At 40.0% G+C, this 26522-nt stretch overlaps 1 protein-coding gene across 1 annotated transcript in view; it reads right to left on the bottom strand.

Moving 5' to 3' along the window:
* Positions 1 to 837: 837 nt before the first annotated feature.
* Positions 838 to 26522, bottom strand: part of LOC148848244 (alanine-tRNA ligase) — a 37067-nt gene continuing 11382 nt past the window's right edge. The window contains exons 5-9 of the mRNA XM_088949284.1: positions 6362 to 6445; positions 6198 to 6250; positions 6038 to 6102; positions 5873 to 5931; positions 838 to 1139 (exon numbers count right to left, since the gene is read on the bottom strand). Of these exons, the coding sequence (XP_088805410.1) occupies positions 1050 to 1139; positions 5873 to 5931; positions 6038 to 6102; positions 6198 to 6250; positions 6362 to 6445 (351 nt within the window). The 3' untranslated portion in view covers positions 838 to 1049. The remainder of the gene's footprint in view (positions 1140 to 5872; positions 5932 to 6037; positions 6103 to 6197; positions 6251 to 6361; positions 6446 to 26522) is intronic.

Genomic DNA, 26522 nt, shown 5'->3' with positions numbered 1-26522 from the left:
TTAGTGGGCATGATTCAGGCTTTCAGCACATGCAGTTCTTCTCGACTTGAAAGATTATTGGAGTGTTATGGATTTGTTTCTTTCTTTCTTTTCTGTCTCCCTTTTTTCCCCATTTTGAATATCAGACTCCTTTATCGGTTGTTAATTAGTATACAACCGTGGTGGATCATCATGCTCTCATGATTCACTACGCTCTTCATAGGTTTTTCTCCTTTTTTTTTCACTTTTGTTTATCAATTGAATGGTAGCTGTGTCACTAAAAATGGAGTGGGGATGTTGGTTGTGGGAATTGGGTCATAGAGATTCAATCAGTAAACTACTTGACCTACATCAGTAAGACTCGTTAGAGATAAATTGAGGGTGAAGAAGCCAATGTTGCAATGCACACTGTCCATCATAGAAATCGATTTAATTATGTCAACTCAGGTTTGTCCTGCATTCAGTTGAGCTTTGCTATTTCTAGATCTCTAGCATAAAGTTCACAATCCACAACAATTACTCTTTTTTCTTTCATTTCTTTCCTCTTTAGAATTAGAAGCAATAATACCTTTTCAATTTGCAAAACCATAATATGAACATTATATTTGTACTCTAGCTCTCAAGGACATCTATGGGAGAGGATTAGTTGTCTTTTATCATATAAATGTTTATGAAGATTATTATACTAATTTTCCACAAAACGAGGACGGAAAAAAATTGCATCCATGATCCAACTACCAAGAATTCTCTCTTTCTATTTTTATTTCTTATTTTCCTTTCTATTCTTGCTGATGGAATGAGCACAATTTCTGCCTCTGGTTCGCCTTTGGCACAAACTTGAAATTATTGGCCAACATCTCACCAACATGGTAAAATAATTGTTATTCATACTATTGTTCTGACAATGACAGATTCCCTTCTATTGACAAAGTTAAAGGCAAAATCTTCCAAATTTGCACCCTATTTGCAACAGTTTGTGAAGAACATATTCCACCTCTCTTCACATTTTAGTTCCCATATGGTTATGGAGTAATAGAAACCCAATGTACATGCAACAACATAGGGAACAATTAGACTGAAATTCCATAGTTACTAATTTTTGAGATCTCTTTGGTCAGAGCATTTCTCTCTCGCTTTGTCTCAGAAGCATGGCTAGACACCTGCAAAACAAGTAAAAAAAAAAAAAAACATAATTAATCTCATTGCAGAAAAGGGGATGGGGGAGAAGAAACTAAAAGATATTATAGAAGGCATGGTAATTATGTCACTCAAGTTTGACAAGCATCTGGAGATGATTGCTAATGCAGGATATTTCTTGATACAGTAGAGTATTTCTTTTTGGTATGACAGTAGAGTATATCTGGGTAAACATATTTTTATCTATACTGTTAAGCATTTATTTGTGAAAGAGGGAATACATAAAGTACAGTAGAAAAATATACTCCCTCGAAGAAGAAACACCGAGTTACATGGCTCAACCATCCATGATAACATAGACACATATACATGGGCCACAGCCTACCCTAGAAGTAGGGCTGTCAATGGGACAATTCTACTCGACTGCCTGAATTGATTATGCCGGGTTCTGGTTTCATTATTTTGTCCCAATTAATAATCCAATCGGTTCTGCTTCTTGCTTGTCCTGAACCGATTATTTTATTAAATATATATAATGTTTTCCTAATTTTATTATATTTCATGTCTTAAATGGTAAATTTGATAGATAATATATGTGAAAATATTAGTTAAAAATGTTTATGTTATTAACATATAAACAATTTAGTATTTTACTATCATTTTTATTAAGATTATATTATCAGAATTTATCATCAAAATGTTTATTTTATTAACATTAAGTTATTATTTAAATAAATAAATATAGTTTCCAGAATAATCGGGTCTATCGGGTAGACCCAATAGGACCCAACTATTAATCAGGATGGCTCTGGGTCCGTTCTTTTGTCCCAATTAATAATCGGTTCAGGACTGGTTCTACCTAGAACCAACCCAGACCCGACCCATTGACAGCCCTACCTAGAAGGGAAAGCCCCAATACAAAAATTCCTAATTTGCCCCATTTCTTGCAAGAGAATCTACTTGCTCATTGCTGATCTTCTAACAACTTCAAACCACCTGAACAAGGTGCTCATTCTAACAACCCAAAGATCGGACTCCCTAACTAGATTTTACCTTGCCACAATTCCCAAGCCAACCCACCACATTTCACTCTTCTTTCTCTTCTTGTTCAGATGCCTACTTGATATAGGATCATCAAAACATTTGGTTAATCAGCAATTACCAGGATAAAGAATGATCTCGGTGTTGAGTCTGTTGATACAGCAAGAGTAGGGCCTTTGATTTGTCTGTCTTAAGAACACCAGAGTTTCCAATCGCCAAACAGTAGACACTCCAAGTGAATAACTTTATTTAAATAATTACCAATGCCCATGACATTCATCTCACATCCAGCTGATAACAGCAGTGACTCACACTCAACAAATCCAAAAAACAATATCAACCCAATCTGAGGCCTTCTACTCTTACTACACTCCAACTGTTTTTACTTTGTTTTTCTATCAATTATCTCTAAATCCAGAAGTACCACATTAATAGCTTTCCAAGGGGAGGCTGAAGAAGAATGTGAGGAGACCTTTGCATCTCAGCCATTGTCCAAACCACTATGAATACTTACTATGACTTTGAGCCACAGCCTCTTCATTTCTATAGGCAGTCACCAGAACCACTTCCCAAGTAGAGAGTAGTGTTTCTAGGAACCAAATTCCCCATCCCCAATCTTCCTTGTTTCTCTAATTTTCTTGCCAGTTCTGTCAGGATATGAAAAGTAGACAAAAAATTAGATGAGAAAATTAGGCACTTTTTTAAAAAAGGTGAAATAAAGATATTATTAATATGGAAACATCATAGTGCAACAGGATCCTGGGGGAAAGACAAACCACCCAGGAAGAAAGCCAGATTACAACTCCCACAAAGAAGATGAACTAAGCAACAGAGGAACATTCTTCTGCCTGGACTCTTTAACAACCGAGACCCAAGAAATCACCAAGTTTGGATTTCCTACCCACATGACACTACAGCTGTACACTGAGAATAGCTTCCATATTTGCATGTTACTATTCATGGGGAGATGTTCCCAATGCGCATCTGTAGTGTCATTTGAATTTGAAATCGCCCTACTAACAGCAAACTGAATAAGCTCATCCAAGTTTTTCTTCTTGTTGCAGAAAACTCAAGTCATTTTTCTGAGCCCAAATAGTCTCCAGAACTGCTGCAGGAATATAATTCCAGACACATCTTCCTTTATTGCTCAGACCCGGCAACTTCCAGCCCCACAGAAGAGCTCTAACTGAGAGAGGCATAACCCAGCATAAACCAACAGCTTTGAGGAAATGTTCTCAAATTTTAGATAAGACAATACAGTGGATGCTAAGGCGAGCACCTATCCAGCACCAAAGCCCAGACCAGATCTGCTTGACAGCGATAAATGTACCATTACTGACACACAATTTAGCAGCCAAGGATTTCACAGAGAAAAGACCATCCCCACACCAAAATGGAATAATGGCAGGAACTAATGCAACCCTTCAATCCACTTGCACCACCTATCCACAAAGCCCACTTTAACCATGGTTAAAAGAACATCACATAGGACCAAACATATTCAGATTTTACAGTTATGATGGGTCTTCACCAAGGTTCAGCACTTAGCTCCTATCTATTTGCATTGATCATAGATGAATTGACTAAACATTTCAAGAAGTTCCATGGTGCATATAGTTTGTGGATGACATTGTTTTAATTAATGAAACTAATAAGGATTAAATGCAGAATAAGGCTTATAGACAAATGCCCTAAAAACATGAGGTTTCAAAATAAGTAGGACTAAAACAGAGTATGACATGTAAATTTAGTAAGAATAGCAGTGTAAATCAGGATAGGCTTAGGATTGGAGACCAAGAGATAACTCAAATGTAATCATTTCCGGTACCTTGGTTCAATAATTATGAAGGGAGAGATTGAAGATATCACCCAGAAAATTAAATGTTGGGCAAAATGGAAGGGTGCACTTGGACTTTTGTGTGATGGAGAATACCGCTTAGAGATTAAAATGAAAATTCTACAAAACAATTGTAAGGCCAGCTATGTTGTACGGAGCAGAGTGTTGGGCAATCAAGAAACATGTTCAGAAAATGAATGTGATAGAAATGTGAATGCTAAGATGGATGAGTGGAAAAACTAGAAAGGATAGGATCAGGGATGAAGCCATCCATAGAAATCTTGGAGTACCTCCACTAAGTGATAAAACAAGAGAAAGATAAAGTACGCTAAAGAAGACCACCAAAAGCTCCAGTTAGAAGAAGTGATTTGTTACAAGTGGAAGGGGCTAGTAGAGCTAGTGGGTAGAGCAAAAAGGGCAACAGTAGAAGTAGTAAGAAATGGTTTTAAATACCCGTCTACCCCCTCCTGAACCAGGTCAGACCCCGAAACACCCACTATAGGGGTGTATTGAGAGATCACCGATATGATACGTATTGGCCAATGCGGCCTGATACGTATCGATATTTTGAACCTTGGTTGGGTAAGGCATGGATGATGATGATGATGGGACCAAACAATTTAACAAACTAAGAATTCCATTCTATTTTTGCTCAAAGAGAAAACATACAAACATATATAGGTAACTAAGGAGACTCAGGTTATTCTTCACCCAAATTATGAAATTCTTACTACAAACCAAAGAAAAATTTTAAAATTTCTAACATATTGACTAATGTCTTTGAAATTTTAAATGGACCATTAAAAATGACCTAATTAACAACTTAAAATGAATGATCCAAGCTCATCTCTACAATTAAAAAAAAAAAGATTAAACTGCCCCTATGTCCTAAAAGTACAAGGAAAAAGACCAACAATTCAGGATCCAATTACAACCATTCCGATCCCCGCATCAGAGATAACCCCAATGGGCTAGGAGCCAAAAAGGATCTTTACATGTCCAAAAGAAAAAACACGAAAAATGCAAAACAAAGCAAAGCTCAATCCAGTTGGGGCTAAAAGACTTTCCAATGGACCTATAAATACCTTTGCATAAGCCTATGATACATATCATTAAGGACTAAGGAAAATGGGCCTCTTGCCAACAAAATGAACTGTTATGGGGAAGGGATTCTTTTTACTTGATTACAAATAACGAAAATGAACGTAAGTCTGCAGCAGAGGAAGAAATATAAAGAGCAGGTTCAGATTCAACCAACCTGACCTGAAACCATCTAATAAATTCAAGTAGGTGATTCATTGCTGATAATTTGAGGTTAACCATATCAAAAGTAATGAAAAGTTAAAATGTTTGACCAAAAAATTTAAATGTTTTCCAACTCTAAGCATAGAAAATAATTAGTCCTAGTATATTCAAATTATTTTTTGGTTGTAATCTATGTATCTTGATACTAACAGATCTTAATCTCAGTTTGAAGTAAGATACACAGGTGATGCTACTGTATATTGACATTTTATTGCAGTATGTACATCATAAAATTTGTGCTACAAGGGTAATTGACCATTTACAAAGGAAAAGGTAAAAAGGCAGTACAGAAAATTCATCAAATAGAGCTCCTCACTTTTTAATACAGAAGCACAAACACATTTTTCGACCCACTAAAACAAAGAAAAGAAGGCTTAGAATATTATGAACCAAGTCATGAAAGGAAGTGTAGAGTACATCCTCTTTTCCTTATAAAGTGAAGAATCAAATACAGTTTGTTCTAATCCAAAAATGTCTACATTACAATAGTCAATTAATAAATAAAGAACTCGAAGGAAGAGATTAAGGCACCAATGATGACATTTCACCAGTAAGGAGACAAAAGTATCTGACCTGTGATCGAAATCGAGATGCTTCTCTGCTAGGAAGTTCTTTAAGGATATCTTTCAAACCTGCTACAACATAAAAGACTTACATGAGACTGCACTGAGAAAAGAATTCCATACACACCAATTTAACTTGCAGGTGGTTTCCCTGTTATGAGAAGTATTTGCTTACCTCTTGCTTGTCTTTCAATCTTATAAGCCGAACGAATTACACCCTGGATTTGATTTCCGGCCTGTCTGCAAATAAAATGGAAGTGTTGATGAAAAAATCAAGAATAGTCATTAGTAAATAGAAATCATTGATGAATTACTGTCAATCAATACCAACTAACCTAAGTTTAGTTCTTCCCCGCTTCATCTCCTGTTCTGCTTGTAATGCCCTCTTCTGAAAACAGTAAGTAAATATTCTAACAGTTAAGGATGTCTGCTTTACAAGTACAGGACTAGAAAGTAATATCATATATCAAAGAGCAACAAAAGCAAGGAAATAGATTACCTCCAATTTTTCACTTTCAGCTTTCATGAGGGCAATAGATTGTCGCAACGCCTTCACTTTAGAGTCTGCTCTAGCAAGCAAGGACTGCAACCACAAAGGAGAAAGAAAAAGAAAGAAAACATTCATGTAAAACAATCATTTAATTTTTAAATATCTAGAGTTCATCATTAAAGAGCTCAAACGGTAACAAGTCCATTAGAATTATCCTGAATTCTAGTGTGATACTTAATTGATTCACTAAACCAAAATGGAGATATACAACAAGTTGTGGGCAGAAACAACAAGCCCAAGAAGAAAACCATCCCAATATTTACAAAAAGCCCAGAACATGAATTGTCTCTGAATTCCTTGTTTTGCTAAACCATCAGCCATAATGTTTGCAGAACTCCTAATCCAATTTATTTGGATCAGCATGTCTTTAGATAGCTGTATGAAGCGCCTGAATTCATTCCTCAGTTGCCATATTACCCCTTCCCCCTTTTCAGCCAACCCACAACTATTTTCGAGTCACCTTCAATTCCAATGTGATACTTTCCAGACTATAGACATTTAGCAACAAAGAAAAATGACTTCCGTTGGTAGTAGGCAACTATACATACAAATATTACCCACTACCATGCTAAATGGCTAGACATCCAATAGTTCTTTGAACCTCCTAAGTTATGCCATACAATGAATTGGCATTTAGAAGTTACCACTTAAAAGGACTATTCCTTCTATAAGCTTGTGATCATAAGGAAACCAGTTTTATCCATCAGGCCCGTTACCAAAATGAGATTTAACTTTTCAACCAAAGCATTCAATGTATGATTGAATGAGATCAAAACATAAAATTGTCCATTCAAATGGATACCTAGGCTGCTAATAGTCTGGCAGATTCTTTAGCTCAAGCAGGAACAGAAAGAGATGGGTTAGTGTGGGGCCATCCAGACCCATGTCAGGATTGAACCCAAGACAGTGTTTTGTTTGTAGCATAAGAATGTGGTGATTGCCTTTCCTGATCTGTATATTGCTATACTGGTCCTCATCTCCATGCTAGGGGAATGAGGGTTTTTTTTTTGATAGAAACAGTAACTTTCATTAAGAAGATTAAAAAAGTACATCTATCACCACCCAAAGGATGGCTAAAGAGACCAATATCATAAACAGTCTAAAAACAAGCCCAAAATAAAGCCCCCTATTTACTCCTTGTTTTGCTAGAGCATCAGCCATTCCATTTTCTGATCTTCTTACCCATTTAAACTGTACCCTTAACTCCCTTGCTAAGTACGATATTTCCCTTAACTGTTGCCTGTAAGGCATGCACCCAAATTTCTTGCTTGCATCCAACCGATTACCAGCTTGGAGTCACCTTCCACTTCTAGCTGTTGCATACCCCACTGCTTGGCCAGTCTAAGACCTTATAGTAAGGCCTTTATTTCTGCCCAAAGTGAGTCTCCCACCCCAATTGGACCCAAGAAGAGGGCCAGCATTTTTCCTTCCTCATCCCTGAAGACTCCCCCAATACCTGAAGGATCTGGATTGCCTAGAGAACTTCCATCAAAATTCAACTTCACTCTAGTTTGTAGAGAAGGGGACCAACTCTCCTGCACTATATGAGAAGAGGAGGAGGAAATAGATATAGCACTCCAACCTCTACTCAAATCATCATAAGAGAAGTCCCTGAAGAGTTGCAGAATTTTCAGCCAATGTAAAATTTTGATGGCAATGACCTCAACAAGTGCTTCCTTTGATTTTTCCTGCCCTTGGAAGATCATGTTGTTTCTTTCTTCCCAAACCAACCAAACTATTGCTCTGCACTATATGAGAAGAAGAGGAGGAAATAGATATAGCACTCCAACCTCTACTCAAATCATCATAAGAGAAGTCCTTGAAGAGTTGCAGAATTTTCAGCCAATGTAAAATTTTGATAGCAATGACCTCAACAAGTGCTTCCTTTGATTTTTCCTGCCCTTGGAAGATCATGTTGTTTCTTTCTTCCCAAACCAACCAAACTATTGCTCATCTTTCATTAATAAAGTCGGTTGTTGATTGGAAGGAAAAAAAAAAAAGCATCCTGCATCATGCCACACACCCAACTTGTATATAACAAGAGAACCATCTTTTGAAGAAGTATTGTATTAAGATATGTGTGACCAAAAAGATTACATCAGCACCTTGTACACCATCGCATTGTACAATGGGTGTATTGAAAAAGTAAATAGTATCAAGAAAAGTGATTGTTAATAAGTAAACTTTCTGACTGATCAAACAAATAATTAAACCTTCTGCTTCAAAGAAAGAATTATAATGAACACCCCTGAAACATTTGTGTGACAATGTTGAAGGAAAATTTTTAACAAACCCAAATAAACTTAAATAAACCTTCTGCATTGACCAATGACCCTTTCTCATATGGTAGGATAGCTGGGGGTTCCCTACCATAGAGAACCTTGAACGGTGTGTTTCCGGCTGATACATGACAAGAGGAGTTGTACCAGAATTCTGACCATGGCAGCCACTGAGTCCATTGACGTGGCCCCTTTCACTTGCAAAACAATGCAAGTAAGTTTCAATGCATCGATTGACTACTTCAGTTTGGCCATCGGATTGTGGATGGTAACTTGTTGACAGGTTGTGTTTTCTTCCTTGCAGCTTGAAGTATTCCTTCCAAAAGTTGCTAAGGAAGGCTGGGTCCCTGTCGGATATAATGGCCCTGGGTGTGCCATGTAATCTTGTAATTCCTCTTACAAATGCTTCAGCCACCTTTGCTGCTGTGTAAGGGTGGGCTAGAGGGATGAAATGGCTGTACTTGGAGAGGCGGTCAACGACCACTAACAGAACTGACTTGCCTTTCAATGGTGGCAGTCCTGTGATAAAGCCTATTGAAACTTCATCCCAGACCTCATTAGGGATGTGTAACAGCTGTAACAAGCCGGCTGGAGATTGTGTCACATATTTCTGTTGTTGGCACACAGGACATGAGGTAACAAAGTCTCTGATGGTCCGCTTCATACCCGTCCAGAAATATCGTGCTGCAATTCTCTTGTATGTTTTAAAATTCCTGAGTGGCCTCCCATAACAGAGTTGGGGAATAATGCTAGTAATTCTGGTGTGTGAGCAGAATTAGCAGAAATGACTAATCTACCTTTGCAGAAGACTGTGGAGAGCCCTGAACTGAATATCCTGGGGTCAATCCTGGGTCCTGGGCCCACTTAGCTCGAATTTAACTTAATGTAGGGTCCTATTGTGCCTCTTGCTTGAGCTGTTCCAGCAAGGGATAGCTGGGTTGAGATACTACTAGTTGGGCCATTTCAGGCATGCGCGACAAGGCATGCGCTACACGATTGGCTGGGCCTGGCTTGTACTCAATCACATAGTTGTAACCCAGGAGCTTATGGGCCCATTTCTGCTGTTCTGGGGTATGGAATCTCTGCTCCAACTAGTACTTCAGGCTCTTTTGGTCAGTACGGATTATGAACTGATGTCCCAGTAAATATGCTCTCCATTTTTGGACAGCCAACACCACTGCCATGAGTTCTTTCTCATATGTGGATTTGGCTTGAACTTGCTGAGAGAGAGCTTTGCTGAAATAAGCTACGGGCTTGCCTTCTTGCATCAGTACAGCACCTATACCACACCCTAAAGCGTCACATTCCAGCACAAATTGCTTAGAAAAATCTGGTAGTGACAGTGTTGGTGGTGTGGAAACCGCTTTTTGCAACCTCTCAAATGCTAATTGTGCTTCATCTGACCATTGAAAAGCATCTTTATGCAGCAGTTGTGAGTGGTGCGGCTATCCACCCATAATGAGGGATGAATTTCCGGTAGTATCCTATAAGGCCCAAGAAGGCATGCAATGTTTTGACAGACTTAGGTGGTGGCCAATCTTGGATGCTTTTGACCTTGTCTGGATCCGCCATGACCTGTCCTGCCTTCACATGGCCCAAATATTGTACTTGTGACTGGCCGAAAACACATTTGGATGCTTTTGCAAACAATTGGTGTTGCCTCAAGAGTCCCAAAGTGATAGACAAGTGTTTTAAATGAGATACCCAATCAGCGCTAAACACGAGAATAATTAAAGAATCAAAAAGGTTCAGCACACCCAAGGGAGGGTCTAGCTTCTTCCGACAACCAAGGAAAAGGAGCAGGGAAATGTGGAGAATAACAAGAGCTGCCATCCTATGGTCAATTTGGGAAGAGAGAAACAATAGGATCTTCCTAGGGCAAGAAAAATCCAAGGAAGCACTTGTAACGTTGTCACCATCAAAGTTATGCACTGGCTGAAAGTACATCATCTTTTCAAGGATTTCTCCTCAGCGGACTTGATTAGAAATTGGAGTGCTATAGCTATATCCTCACCTTCCTCCCCTGTGGTACAAGATTGTTGGGTACCACCGCCTCAGTTTAGGGTGAAGCTAAACTTTGATGGAAGCTCCTTGGGTAATCCAGGTCAGTCGGGAGTTGGGTGTGTACAGAAACGAGGAAAGAAAAGTCTTGACCCTTTACTCGGGCCCAATTGGGGTGGGAGATTCGTTAAAGGGCAGAAGTAATGGCCTTACTACAAGGTTTGAAATTGGCGAAACAATGGGGAATGCAACAATTAGAAGTGGAAGGTGACTCCAATCTGGTAATACGGTGGATGCAAACTAGAAATCTGGGAGTGTGGTTTCTTAGACAGCCTCTAAGAGAGATTATTAGCTTAGCAAGGGAGATTGGGGTGCACTTTAATTGGGTAAGAAGGTCAGCAAATGGAATGGCTGACACTTCAACTAAGAAAGGAATTACTAGGGAGGCTTGTTTTGGGCCTGTTTGTAAGTTTTTTATTTTCATTTTCCATCCATTTTGTGGGTGGTAAGCTTGTAATCTTTTCAATTATCTAACGAAAGTTACTGTTTCCTATCAAAAAAAAAAAAGAATATCATTAAAGAAGACTAGTACGAAGCGATGTAAGTATGGTCGGAATACCTCGTTCATGATGGCCTGAAATGTTGATGGGGCGTTGGTGAGTCCAAACGACATAACGAGGAATTCATAATGACTGTGTGTGCAAAACACTGTTTTGGATGCATCATCTGAGTGCATACTTATTTGATAATATCCCAATTTGAAGTCGAGCTTAGAGAATAACATAGCTGCTTGTAGATCATTTAGTAACTCATCAATGAGTGTATTATGATTTGGCCTGCCCTTGAGTTCTATTAGTCTGATAACAGCCAAGAAGAGAGAAGATGAAAGAAGAAAGAAAGAGAGAAAGAAAGAGAGAAAGAAAGGAGAAAAAGAGAGAAGAAAAGTCTGGTTCGAATGAGAGAAAAATTACCTCTCCCATTCGGCCAGATGTGTTTTATATTACTAACATAATGGAAAAGACACATGTGTCCCTACTTAAGTGAAGGACACTAGTTCTAACATAATATTACACATCAGCAACCTCAACACAAGTATAAAGACAGAAATACCCCTACATACTCGACACTAACACTCCCCCTCAAGCTAGTGAGTATATATCATATAATCCTAGCTTGTTACATATGTACTCCACTCTTCCCCGACTCAACCCTTTAGTAAATAAGTCTGCCCACCGGTTCCCTGTGTTAACATATGCAATGTCTATCACTCCACTCAACACCTTTTCTCTCACAAAGTGACAGTCAACCTCTATGTGCTTGGTTCTTTCATGAAACACCGGATTAGAAGAAATATGAACTGCAGCCTAATTGTCACAGTAGAGCTTCATTGGAGTGTTAACATTGTATCCTATCTAGGGCTGTTCACGAGTCGGGTTAGGTCGGTTTACTGGCATTTTTTCAACCGACCCGACTTGGTCGGTTTACCTAGAAATGAAACCGAAACCGACCCAGTACTAAGTAAAACCAACCTGGTCGGTTTGAATCAGGTTGGGTCGGTTTGGGTCGGTTTTGTGAATGATTCTCTCGGTGTGAACAGTAAAGGATTCAAGTCTAAGAAAGCAAATGTTGAATGCCTGAAAATCAAAAATGATTTGATGGATTAAAACTGATATTTTATATATCAGAAATTTTATATATAATATGTATATTTCTGAAATAAAGCTGAAATATATATATATATATATATATATATATATATATATTTCCAAAAATATATATCTGAAATATATATTAAAACTGAAATATATATATAGTAAAACTGAAATATATCAGATATATATATAATATCTTAAATATATTATATATATAATATATATCTAAGTCGGTTTGGGTCGGTTTGGTTTCGGTTTTCATATCGGTTATGTTTTTTTGTAACCCGAAACCAACCAGTGTTGAAGAAAAACCGGCCAACTCGGATTGGATCGGACCGGGCTGGTCGGTTTGGTCGGTTTGGGTCTTGTTATGAACAGCCCTAATCCTATCTCCTGTAGAAGGTTCCTTAGCCACACTAATTCACAAGTAGTATGTGCCATAGGTCTATATTCTGCATCTGCACTGCTTCTCGCCACGACTGTCTGCTTCTTACTTTTCCATGTCACCAGATTACCCCCAAGAAAAGTGCAATAGCCTGTGGTAGATCTCCTATCAGACATAGAACCAGCCCAATCAGCATTAGTATGTCCTTCTATTTCATGTTTTCCACCACTTGTGTATATCAAACCACAACCAGGAGCCCCTTTTAAATACCTCACAATTCTTAGAACCGCATCCCAATGAGGAGCCAGAGGTTTCTGCATGAACTCACTTACCGCACTAACCGCATATGAAATATCTGGCCGAGTAATGGTTAGGTAGTTCAATTTACCTACAAGTCACTGGTATCTGCCAGGGTCTTCAAACACTTCACCCATATCACTGCTCAGCTTAATATTTGATTCCATAGGTGTTTCAACTGGTTTAGCACCTAACAAACTTGTTTCTTCCAGCAAATCAAGCACATATTTCCTCTGACAAAATTAATACCATGCTTAGACCTTGCTATTTCTATCCCCAAGAAATATTTCAATTTACCAAGGTCCTTTGTTTGAAAATGTTCCTGCAGAAAAGTCTTCAACCTGTCAATGCCCATTTTATCATTCCTGATAATAACAATATCATCTACATACACCACCAATAGGACTTTTCCTGTCTGAGAGTCATGACTGAAGACTGAATGATCAACTTGGCACTGTTTCATACCAAACTTCTTTACCACCTCACTGAACCTACCAAACCATGCTCGAAGAGGCTGCTTAAGCCCATAAATAGCCTTTTTTAGTATGCATACCTTACCATCCTCCCCCTGAGCAACAAACCACGGTGGTTGCTCCATATAAACCTCCTCGAGCAAATCACCATGGAAGAAAGCATTCTTGATATCAAGCTAATAGAGGGGCCAATCATACAATAGCAGCAAGAGAGATCACAACACAAATCAAACCTATCTTAGCAATCGGGGAGAAGGTCTCTATGTAATCAATACCATAGGTTTGGGAGTAACCCTTTTGCAACCAATCTAGCTTTCAATCGCTCTACACTACCATCAGGTAAATACTTAACAGTATAAACCCACTTACAACCGATAGCCTGCTTCCTGGCTTCCTAGACATCCTGGAGAGGCAAGGGCTTCCTAGACATCCTTAGGGACAACAACAAAGGATAACAAAGAGATAAACTAGCTATGGGAAGCGGAAAGGTGAGTGAGTGAAACATAATTAGAAATAGGATGAAGGGTGCAAGTGCGTTTACCTTCCGCAAGGCAATGGGAAGATCAAGTTCAGATACTGGGTTTAGGGCTGGTGTGGGGACAACTGTCGGATCTGTCGACGTTGATGGAATTGGAAAAGCAGCTGGTACATGTGGGCAATGTGTATACACTTGACGGATAGGTGGCCGTTCAACAGGTGGTGGCACTAGAAGCAAGGACTTGGTCACAGCTGGAACAAGAGGAACAGAATCCGCAACTGGAAGAGGAAGAGGAGGAGGAAGAAACATCACCGAACCCCAAGAAAAACGGAGTAGACTCAAAGAAGGTAACATCAGCACACACAAAGGAACGTCGAGAACTAGGACGATAAAACTTATACCCTTTCTGGGTCCAGGAATAGCCAAGGAAGATGCACTTAATGGATCGTGCATCTAACTTGTACTTCCCGGGGCCCAGATTATGGACGAAGCAAACACACCCAAAAACCCAAAGAGAAAGAGGAAGCGAAGACAAGGTGGGAAACAAGGTAGTGAACGGGGAATGACCATCAAGGATAGGCGTGGGCATCCGATTAATCAAGAAGCAAGAAGTAAGCACCGCATCACTCCAAAAGGGTTTGGAAACATTCATGTGATGCATGAGGAATCGAGTTGTTTCCAAAAGATGGTGATTCTTTCTCTCAGTCACCCCATTTTGTTGTGGAGTGTAGGTACATGAGGTCTGATGTATAATGCCATGTTGGTCCAAGTATTCTTGAAATGATGAAGAGAAATATTCACGGCCATTATTGGAACGAAAAATTTTAACGTGAACACCAAATTGGTTGCGAATCTCAGTATAAAATTTTTGGAAAATGGTAAACAATTCACTCTTTTCTTCCATTAAATAGAGCCACGTCATCCTTGGATAATCATCAACAAAATTGACAAAATATCTATATCCATTGTATGACATCACTTTATAAGGACCCCAAACATCTGAATGAGCCAAAGAAAAAGGGCTCGACACACGGTTATCAACCCTAGGACTAAAGGGAACACGATGATGTTTCCCCAACTGACATGACTCACAATCTAAAGCAGAAAGTTGACTCAACGAAGGAACCAAAGACTTCAAAACTTTCAGCGAAGGATGACCAAATCGATAGTACTACTGGAGAGGAGAGAGAGATAATTGGAGAGTTGTTGATGTTCTACCACCACTGTCAAGACAATACAATCCACCAGCTTCATGCCCTCCACCAATCTTCATCCCCGTCTTGAAATCCTGAAAAACACATGAAGGGTAAAAAGTAATAGAGCAATTGAGGGACTTGGTCAACTTACTAACAGACATAAGGTTAAACGGAAATTTAGGGACATACAAACCTGAGGATAAAAGGGGCCAAGTTAACATTGCCAACACCACAAATGGAGGATGTGGAACCATTAGCAAGGGTAACAGATTGTGATGTTGAGCAATGAGATAGGGAAGAAAATACACCTGGAGTTCCAGTCATGTGATCGGAGGCTCCAGAGTCAATAATCCAGGGATTGGGTGTGGATGCCAAACAAGCCATACCTGAGTGTGCGAGAGTAGTGTTCTGCTGAGATGTGGACTAGACAAACATCTCATACTCATCACGGAGGACACTCATCATCTCCTTCCCAGGAACATCTGGGGATGTAGGAAGCATATGATCAGCTGAACGACTCTCTTGTCTGAAGTTGTTGTCACTAGTCATCGCATGATTGGCCCAAGTTGAGGGTGGACCATGCAAGTCATAGCAATAATTAATGGTATGTCCATCCATACCACAGTGAGTACACCTCCTCGGACCTGAATCACATCCTCTGCCATGGGCTCCCCCTAAATCTCTAACTCCAGCACGACCACCACCACGGTTATATGTAGGTCCACCACCACCACTCTAGCCATATACCGAACCACTACTACCACTACGGCCAGACTGAGCTCCTCGAGCTCCACCTCTAACACCACAGCCCCTCGATACTGCAAAGGCTGATCTATCGGAAACATTAGAGTTCTCAGTAGATCCAATGGAAATCCTCTGAAGTCAAGCAAACACCTCTTCTAAGGAAGGGAGAGCTGACCCTCCTAGTATCTGAGTCCGCACTGGTTCATACTTAGATTTCAGCCCCACCAAAAATCAAGTCACATCAAGCTATTTTCTCTGTTGTTGCTGAATTTTGACATCAAAAGTGAGGGGGTGATAAACATTCAACTCATTACGAACGTTTCTCATACTAGCATAGTACTCCTCAAGACTCTGATTGCCTTGCTGCAGATTAAAGTATTCCTAATACAGTTGATATACTCTGGTTGTATTGTCTTGACCAGAATACAACTTAGCATGGTCCCACACTATATGAGGACTGCTCTCCCTTCGAATCACACTGATAACAGCAAAAACCCTAGCACGCTACAGTTTGAAATCCCACCATACAATCTGAAACATACTTCTTATTTGATTCATAACAAAAAATGCATAAAAATCTCTTACCTCATCACCCGAAAATCAAACCACACAAAAAATCAGACCACACAAGACACCCACTACACCACACGAATCAGCCCTCTTCTCTTCATCGATTAGGGGAGGGCTTCTTAGAAACCACAACAACCGACCATGAACAGCACAACTGGAGGCATAGAAACCTCCAAGGGAAGAGGGCGACCACTCCTTTTCAGCCCATTCCCTTATCTCCAACCGATGGCAAAGAAACCAAGAGAAAACCCTAGACAGGGTGTGCAGAAACAGAAATCTGGACAGATCCGAGTTGCTTAGTTGTGCTCTGATACCATATTATGATTCAGCCGGCCCTAGAGTTCTGTTAGTCTGATAACAGCCAATAAGAGAGAAGAAGAAAGAAGAAAGAAAGAGAGAAAGAAAGGAGAGAAGAAAAGTCTGGTTCGAATGAGAGAAAATTTACCTCCCATTCAGCCAGATGTGTTTTATATTACTAACATAATAGAAAAGACACATGTGTCCCTACTTAAGTGAGGGACACTAGTTCTAACATAATGTTACACATCAACAACCTCAACATAAGTATAAAGACAGAAATACCCCTACATACTCGACAGTAACAGAGTGGAATGAGGAAACAATCCTTAACTGTAATCTGATTTAGGGTGTGGTAATCCACACAAAATCTCCACGTTCCGTCCTTTTTGACTAGTAACACAGGTGCCGAATATGGACAGAACCCGGCTGAATAAATTGCTTCTCTAATAATTCTTGGACAATTTTTTCCATTTCTTCCCACTGGAATCTTGGGTTGTGATATGGCCTTACATTTGATGGGGACTCACCTGGAATTATCTCAATTCGATGGTCCGCGGGCCTTGGGGGTGGTAGGCCTTTTGGTTCTTGGAATATATCTGAATACTCTTTAAGGAGTTCTTGTAATTCTTGTTGGGCTTCTGCTGGAATGGGCTCTTCTAATGCCAGTACCGGGCTGGATGGTTCCACCCCTATTTTCATGAAGATTATTTGGCCCTCATCCTGGCATGTTTTGATGATGGTTTTCTACCCATTTGGTTGGGGTGAAGTTGGCTTCAGACCTGTTAAGTGGCATTGTTTGCCCTCTATGATGAATTCCATTGTTAATTGTGACCAATCACAGATGACTAGGCCCAATTCTTTTAGTCATTGTACTCCTAATACAATATCAGCCTCACTGAAGATTAAAGGATGTAAATCAACTGTGAACAGTTGTTCCTATATTTTAAGTGTGATTTATCGACAAATACCTTTACACTTTATTTGGTTACCATCTACTACGTGAACTGTGAATGGATCCACATGCTCTATAGTAAGCCCATTTGTTTGGCGGCAACCTGAGTTATAAAGTTCAGGGTGCTGCCACTGTCAATTAAGACAAAAACTCTTCGACCTTTTATAGACCCGAAAACCCTCATGGTTTGTGGGGGTTTTATTCCAATGAGGGCATGCAATGATATTTACAGTGGGTTGGGCTCACCTTGTTCTGCAACTATGACTTCAGTCTAGGTCTCCTCTTCTATCTCTTCGGTCTGGAGCATGAATAGTTGTTGGGCTTTACACATGTGGCCCAGCACAAATTTTTGTTTGCAGTTGTAGCATAGGCCCCGGTCCCTACACGATTGCATTTCGGCCCATGAAAGTTTCTTGAGAGGGATTGTGCAGGTACTATTGCCATAGATCTTGATTGTGGGCCTTCTTGAGGTTTGGCCAACCCATTCCTTCCAGTAGACATAGGCCAGTGGTTGATTGGTTCATTCGAGATAGCTAGAGTGAACTGTTGGGTCCAGTTTGAGCTTGGGTAGGCCATAAGAGAGGGTCGACTGAGTTTCTTGAGCCAAGTCAGTCTCTCTACATAAATTCTGGCGAGACTGAAAGTTGTGAGCAATGGCGGAGGTTGGAGGGCCTTCACCTCCACTTTAATTTATTCCTTCAAACCGCCGATGAAACATCCCAGAAGAGCAATCTCCGGCCATCTGTGTACCCTTGTCAACAGCTTTTCAAATTCAACTTGATAATCTCGCACAAAGCCCGTTTGCTTTAGCTTCGATAGGGTTTCATCGTAGCTATCAAATCCAACTGGCATGAACCGTATGCACAAGGCTTCCATAAAGTCAGCCCAAGAGACCTGAGGATGAGACCTGCGGAATCATTGGAACCACAGTATGGCCTCTCCTTCCAAATGGAAGGAGGCTATGGAGACTCTGTGATGGCTCGGTGTGTTGTGATATTCAAAAAAAAATTCAGGTTTGAAAATTCAAGGTATGGGGTCGTCACCGGCGTAGTTGGGAAAGTTGAGTTTGGCCGTCCTCATGGATGCTCCTGGTTCTCTCCTATTTCCTTCAACTTCTGGGCTAGATTCTTTGTTCTCATTTTCAAGATTTCCTACCAACGCGTTCTTTTCCAGTTGTGCCATGACCGCTGCCAATGATTGTTTGATATCTTGCAAATCACTAGTGGCCTTGTGTCTTTGAATCTCCATGTGATCTACCCTTTCGTCGACAGTTCCAGATCTGGTGCTCGGTATCCTACTGTCATCTTTAGGTTTTCCTCGCTCTGATACCAAATTGTTTAGGTTCTACCTCAAGACAGGCTTCTCTTCAAGGGAGAAGATGCCTCCTAGGTTGAAGATGGTGGGAGTGAACAATGGAGAAGTGGGAGTTGGAGTGGAAATTCAATAAAACTTCTCTTATTCCTCCAAGTACAGGACCTCTTTTTATATCTCAGAAATGGGCATGTGGTATTTTATTACACTAATCTTGATTTCTTGGTTTGTTATTTGTAACTGAACCATGGTTGGTTGCTAACTGGTTCTTGGTCGGTTATGCTGAGCAGTCCCTTCTGCTGAGATCACTTTCTCTTTTTCCTTCTAGAATAAACTTTCAGCTCTTTGTTCTTCACTCATTTCTTTTTACTTTCTTTCTTTATAGGTTCTATATGTGATCTTTTTGTATGGAATATTTCGTCAAAGTTTTTATTGTTTTCTCAAAAGCATACCAATCTACAATATGTTTCTTTCAGTAGAAATAGCTGATAACAAATTCTGATGTATAATTTGTGAAGAAAAGTAGAAGACACTGAAAGGTTTCAGCAAGCAAGAGAGAAAGAAAGAGAAGAGAATGGGATGAAGTCAGAATTGAATAATCTGGCCACCAACCCCTCTTTGATTTATATACTTAAAAATAAAAGAATGGCAGATTATAAGAATGCCCTTAGTAAGGCAGCTACTTTAAGTAGTTGAACAGTCACAACTTAAATAACATAAACTAATGGGCCTAAAGCCCAATAACTTCCTAACTAAACTTAAAAATAAAAATAAAAGACTGGGCCCAATAACCTGAAATCGACCCAACTCAACACTCCCCCTCAAGTTGGGAGTAAATGTCACACATTCCCAACTTGCGTAGATCATACTCCAGCTTGTTCCTTGCAACACCTTTTGTGAGAACATCAGCAAGCTACAAATCAGAAGCAATGCACGGAAGACAAACTTCCCCTGAAGTCACCCTTTCTCTTATGAAATGTCTGTCCACTTCAATGTACTTTGTCCTGTCATGCTGAACTGGGTTGTGGGCAATGTTAATTGCTGCCTAATTATCACAGTACAGCACCATAGGTTCTTTTGCCTCAACACCAATCTCTCCTAACAAGAAGCGGATTTAGAGAAGCTCTGAAACTCCATGTGCCATGGCTCTGTATTCAACTTCTGCACTTGATCTTGCCACAACTGTCTATTTCTTACTTTTCCACGAGACTAGATTACCCCCAACAAGAGTGCAAACTCCTGATGTAGATCTCCTGCCATCAAGGCATCCTGCCCAAGCAGCATTTGTACAAGCCTCTAGCTTCAGTTGTCCATGATCAGCAAATAGTATTCCTCTGCCTGGGTGTCCCTTCAGATAAGCAAGAATCCTATCAACAGCCTCCTCTCTGATATCTCCCAATGTCCTTTACCAGCTCACCTTCTGATGCATTAATTCTATGATTTTGATCAATAGGAGTACTAGCTACCTTTGTTCCAAGTTTCCCTGTTTCTTGTAAAAGGTCCAGAACATACTTCCTCTAAGAAATAAAAATTCCATGTTTTGATCTTGCAACCTCAATGCCCAATAAATACCTCAGCTCCCCAAGATCCTTAATTTCAAATTCTCTGTGTAAATTCTTCTTCAGATTGTCAATCTCACTCAGGTCATTTCCTGTGACTACAATATCATCCACATAAACAATCAGGACTGACACCAAGGACCCCCTCCGCTTCACAAACAAAGTATGGTCTGATTGAGTCTAAGTGTAGCCAAAAGCAATCAAGCCCTTCCTGAACCTGTCAAACCATGCTCTGGGAGTGTTTTAAACCATAAAGTGACTTCTTCAGCCTGCATACCTTCCCCTTTTCAGTATCACTGTAGGACCCAACAGGAAGATCCATATACACTTCTTGCAAATCCCCATTTAGAAAAGTATTTTTTACATCAAGTTGGAACAGGGGCCAAGAGTATGTAGCAGCAAGAGAGAGAAGGATCCGAACAGAAGTCTTCTTTACAACTGGCGCAAAGGTCTCTAAGTAATCAATGCCATGGGTTTGAGTGTACCCTTTTGCAACCAGTCTGGCCTTATACCTTTCTATACTTCCATCTGCCTTGTATTTAACTGTATAAACCCATCTGCATCCAACAGTCTCCTTTCCCTCTGATAGATCCACAATCTCCCATGTCTAATTCTTAATTAAGGCTTCCATCTCTTCCTGCATAGCTATCTTCCACTCAGGTTTGGAGAGAGCCTCATTGACACCCTTGGGTATAGTCGCAGAGTCAAGGGAAGAAAGGAAAGCTTGATAAGAAGGAGAAAGTCCACTGTAGGATAGGTACTATGAGATACAAGGAGCAGTACACTTTCTCTTCCCTTTTCTGAGTGCAATAGAAAGGTCCAGGTCATCTATAATGGGATTAGTAGAATCAATCGGAACTTAAACATTAGAGAAATCAAGAGGAATACCTAAGTCCATGTCAATCGAATCTAGAGTCTCCAAGGAACCAATAAGAAGTGATGTGAGTTCTGCTGCAATGGAATCAACCTCCTCGTGAAGTTGTTGTCTTGAGTAACACTGAGAAACAAGACGCAAGGGAGGAGGTAAGATAGGTGACATAGGAGGATCAAACACAAGAGTGAATACAGAGACTGGAACTGGAAGAGGAATAGACTGCTCACTCACTTCTCCAAAACACTCCCCCTGAGAAGAACCCTTTGAGAAAAAGGATATGGACTCAAAAAAGGTGACATCCATAGTAACATACCGACTCCTAGAGATTGGATCATAGCAGCAGTACCCTTTCTGATTTTCTGCATACCCAAGAAAAACACACTTCTTTGCCTTTGGATCGAGCTTCGAGCAGTGAAGACCAAGAACATGTGCAAAGCAAACACACCCAAAAACCCTGAGAGGGATGTGGAACATCTCCCCCTCAGGAAAGAGAAGGCTGAATGGAGTGCTGAATCCAAATAGACGAGAGGGGACACTATTAATTAGGAAGACTGTTGTGAGAACTACATCACCCCGAAACTGAACTTGAACAGTAGATGTGATCATCATGCTTCTTGCAATCTCAACAATGTGTCTGTTCTTCCTCTTTGCAACGCCATTCTGTTGTTGACTGTAAGAACAACTGCTTTGATGGATAACTCCATACTCTAACAGATACGAAGCAAGGTTCTTCTCAAAATATTCCCTGGCATTGTCTGATCTGAACACCTTCACTCATACCCCAAACTGTGTTAGCACCATCTGATGAAAATGTCGAACCAAGGATGGTACCGTCACGGGATCTCATTAAGTAAATCCAAGAATACCGAGAAAAATCATCCACAAATAAAAGGAAATATCGGTAGCCACCCATAGAAGGAACATGGTATGGTCCCCACACATCAGTATGAATAATATCAAAAGCAAATGAACGCCTTTTATTACTAGCTATAAAGGAATGTCTACAATGTTTTCCAAGCTAACAACCTTCATACACTAAACTGGACAAATTAATAGACTCAAATAGCTTTGGAAATAAGAAACGCAAAGAAAATGACAAATGATCCAAACAATTATGCCAAAGCATAATCTGACCAACAGACCCTGACTCAAAATCCCTGCTAACATGATGACTCCAATGATGAAGAAGCGCATCCAGAAGGTAGATTCCATTCACCTCACGACTACTCCCAAACGTCCTCTTTGAAACCAGATCCTGCAAAACACAATGACCAGGAGAAAAAATCACTGAGCAGTTCAAGTTCTTAGTCAAACTACTAACAGATAACAAGTTAGTATACAATCTGGGAACATGAAGGACAAAGGGTAGGGAAATGGAATCAGTAATCTTGACAGACCCCTTCCAAGCAATGGGAACATGAGATCCATTGGCTGTGGAGACTTTGTCTCTGCCAGAACAGAGTTGGTAAGAAGAAAAAATAGTGGAACTATGGGTCATGTGCTCTAAGGCTCCATAATCTATAATCCAAGGAAGTCCCTCCTTACCTGTAATAGAAACATAGTTTGCAGTGGCATGTGAACTACTTGTATGAGCAAAGGAAGTAGAATGTCCACCACCAGAACCACCTGTACCTATCTGTCCACTTGTTACTAGATTAGGGTTGACTGTATCTCGCTGATTTAGGAATTGCCCATATCTCTCAAGTTTGGCCTTACTGCAGTAGTTGCAACAGACTCCAAAGTAGTCGTAGTAGGGGAGCTAGGTATGTCACCAGTGACTGCCATGTTAATAATTCCCTTCTTGTTTTTGAGTCTATTCAGCACAAGATGAGGATGAAGCTTCCATGAGGTATCTCTTGTGTGTTTACGCTTCTTCAGTAGTCACAAATCAAATCCTTCTTATCTTCCTTCCTGATTTCACTGCCACCCCGGTCTCCACTCTGTTTAGGTTTCACAGTATTGACCATGATTGATTGTTCAAGACCAGAATTCTTCATCATCACATTCCTCCTACTCTCTTCCCCTGATACAAAGGCATATAACTGAGAGAGAGTAACACTATCCTCGGAAAGGATATGTTGCCGTGCAATATCATATTCGGGATTAAGACCAGCAAGAAATTCAAAGACCATGTACTTTTCTAAGAGATTCTGGTAGGCAGTTGCATCCTTAGTGGTTTCCCAAACAATTGTCTCCAAATGGTCAATCTCCTGCCACAGGGTTTTAAGGGCCGAAAAATAAACAGCAATAGTTCTATCTCCCTGTCTGGTAGCAATAATTTGGTTCCTCAACTGATAGGTCCTAGCAACATTTTCACTCTGTGAGTAGGTTTCTACAACCCCATCCCATATTTCCTTAGTTGTATTTGCTCACAAAAAACTTTTACTTATATGGAGCAGCATCAAATTGCACAGCCAAGTCATTACCATATAATTTTCCTATACCCACTAGGAGCTGTTAGTCTCGGGTTTCACTTCCTCACCAGTGATATACCCCAACTTTCCACAAGCACCAATGGCCATCTTTGCAGATTGTGACCATTCTAAGTAGTTTGTACCATCTAACTTAACTGTAATGATGGTCCCAGCCCCGAAAAGGTCTCTGACACCTCCTCCCACTAGTCTCATTTCACTCCCGGGTTTGTTTTCAGCTCCGTTACCCTCCATAATTCCCATAAAAGGGTTAAAAGATCACTTTAAGATGGCAGAATATGAAATAAATTCCTTCAGGTACCACAGACACCCTTCTAGTACCCTAGATGATCCTCCCACAAAAGATTCCCTTTCTACAGGATGGAAGAAGAGAGAGAAGAGGTAGTCGCTCTCTCCAGAGACCTCCAAAAAAGGTAGGACTTGAACCGCCCTCTTCAAAAAACTCCAAGGAACCCTAAAAAATTAGGGTGCCACTTCCTAGGTCAAAATTGAAGAGTCCTACAAAACCAGGACTCTCCCCCTTTCTCCAGTTCTTCCCGAATTTGATGGGAAACCCTAGACCAGCTATAGGGCAAAACAGATCCACCAAAAAATCCAAAAACTGGGCTTACCTGAGGTCTTCGATAAGCCTCTCATATCACCATGCAGTCGGCCGATCTAGGGCTGCATGATAGAGCAGCTCAAGAAACCTTCAGTCTACTCTGATACCAAGTAGAAATAGCTGATAACTAATTCTGATGTATACTTTGTGAAGAAAAGTAGAAGATACTGAAAGATTTCAACAAGCAAGAGAGAAAGAGAGAGAAGAAGAAAAAAGAATGGGATGAAGCCAAAATTGAATAATCTGGCCGCCAACCCCTTTTGATTTATATACTTAAAAATAAAAGAATGGCAGATTACAAGAATGCCCTTTGTAGGGCGGCCACTTTAAATACCTGAACAATCACAACTTAAATAACATAAACTAATGGGCCTAAAGCCCAATAACTTCCTAACTTAACAACTTAATAAAAAATAAAAGACTGGACCCAATAACTTGAAATCGGCCCAACTCAACACCTTCTAATTAGAATTCCAGCATTGACTGCAGATAGAACAAAGAAAATACAAAGGGCCTTCTTACAGAAGGGTTAGACTAATGAACAAGGTATTACTAAGAAAATGGTTATAGAGATTCAGGAAGAAGCAGCAAGCCCTTTGGAGGAGAGTAGTACTGGATATTGCAATTTTGGATGAGATCCAAGCCCTGTTAGTACCCCATATGTTGTTAGGACTTGGAAAGGGATCACAAAGGTTGCATCAGATTTTGTTTCGGAGTGTTTTTTTCAGATGGTTATTGGAAATTGAATCAGATTTTACGGGGACTATCAGTGCTCAACAGGTAAACCTTTATTCATTTGTCCCCAGCTCTATAGGTTGAGTTATTTGAGAAACTGTACAAAAACAAACTCTAAGAAATATGGGAGGATCAAGTCTCAAATCCATCTTTTAGAAGGTTTTTGCTTGAAAGGGAAACAGAGTAAAGAAGATAGCTCAGAATATTGGAAAATGACCCAATAAAACCTAAAAAACTGAAGATCAAAGAGTGGACTGTAGACTCAGGAACCAAAAGGAGAATTTTCAGCCAACTCTTTTTACATCAAGCTGATTGTATGGGTGTTCAATTGACATATCTCACCAATATTGACAATATTGGGACTGCCTCCCAGCAATAAGCTTAATCTTCAGTGAAGTAGGACATTTTTTTGAGTAATTAAGAATTTATTAACTTAAAAATTCAAGCTAATACAGACATGCCTTGGACTGGCACCTCTCCCATAGAAGTGGTTAAACCACAAATAGAAAAATTACAACTGAGCCCAATACAAATGATCCCTATATGCCCCTCCTAAAACCCAATACAAATTATCCATATTTTCAGTGGAGCAGGACCATTTCAAACACCTTTCACTGAAAACCAATCATGAGATGAGCAAAAAAAAAAAGCTTAAAAGGCCCATACACCATATCTTCTAGTCGTATCCATCCAATTGGATACACACCCCACCAAGGTTAAGTAACAAGCACCCAGATCTTCATTGTTGAAGTCCCTGAACCCTCTCCTAAAACCCAAGTCCCAATACAGACCTGAGTGTGAAAAGCCTCTGAAGAGATTGGCTTATCTTTATCAAAGGAAAGAGAAAAAAAATCTAGGTTATCTGGAATAGAAGGTACCTGACCTCAGAAAGAGGTCCTCAAAAATCTCTCTGGGAATTTAGATAGGAGAATACCTGATATTCCTGTCAAATCAAGATTGAATAGCTTTTATTGCTTTTCCAAGGGCACTTTGGTTGACTCTATCGCTAGTCTAGAGTCCCAACCATTTAAGTGAATAAGGTACTTGCTATTGATAATTGAATGCCAAAGGTCTGCTTCTCTCTATAGAACAGCACAACCACAACTGTTTCTGTACAATGGAGGTATTTTTCCTTGGCCTACCTGAAGCAAGGTCCTAATCTTCTTTACTTCTGCACATAGAGACACAATTTAACAAATGATCCCTTTCCTTTTTAACGTCATTAAAATCCCACCAGAAGTCTTGACTCATATTTTGATGTTTTTCATGAC

This window comes from Nelumbo lutea, chromosome 6 (assembly GCF_056320005.1).
Source record: "Nelumbo lutea isolate HS-2025 chromosome 6, American lotus-T2T, whole genome shotgun sequence".
NCBI classification, from domain to species: domain Eukaryota; kingdom Viridiplantae; phylum Streptophyta; class Magnoliopsida; order Proteales; family Nelumbonaceae; genus Nelumbo; species Nelumbo lutea.
The sequence above is the reverse complement of the archived record's forward strand: the minus strand, read 5'-3'. Positions and strand labels throughout refer to the sequence as shown.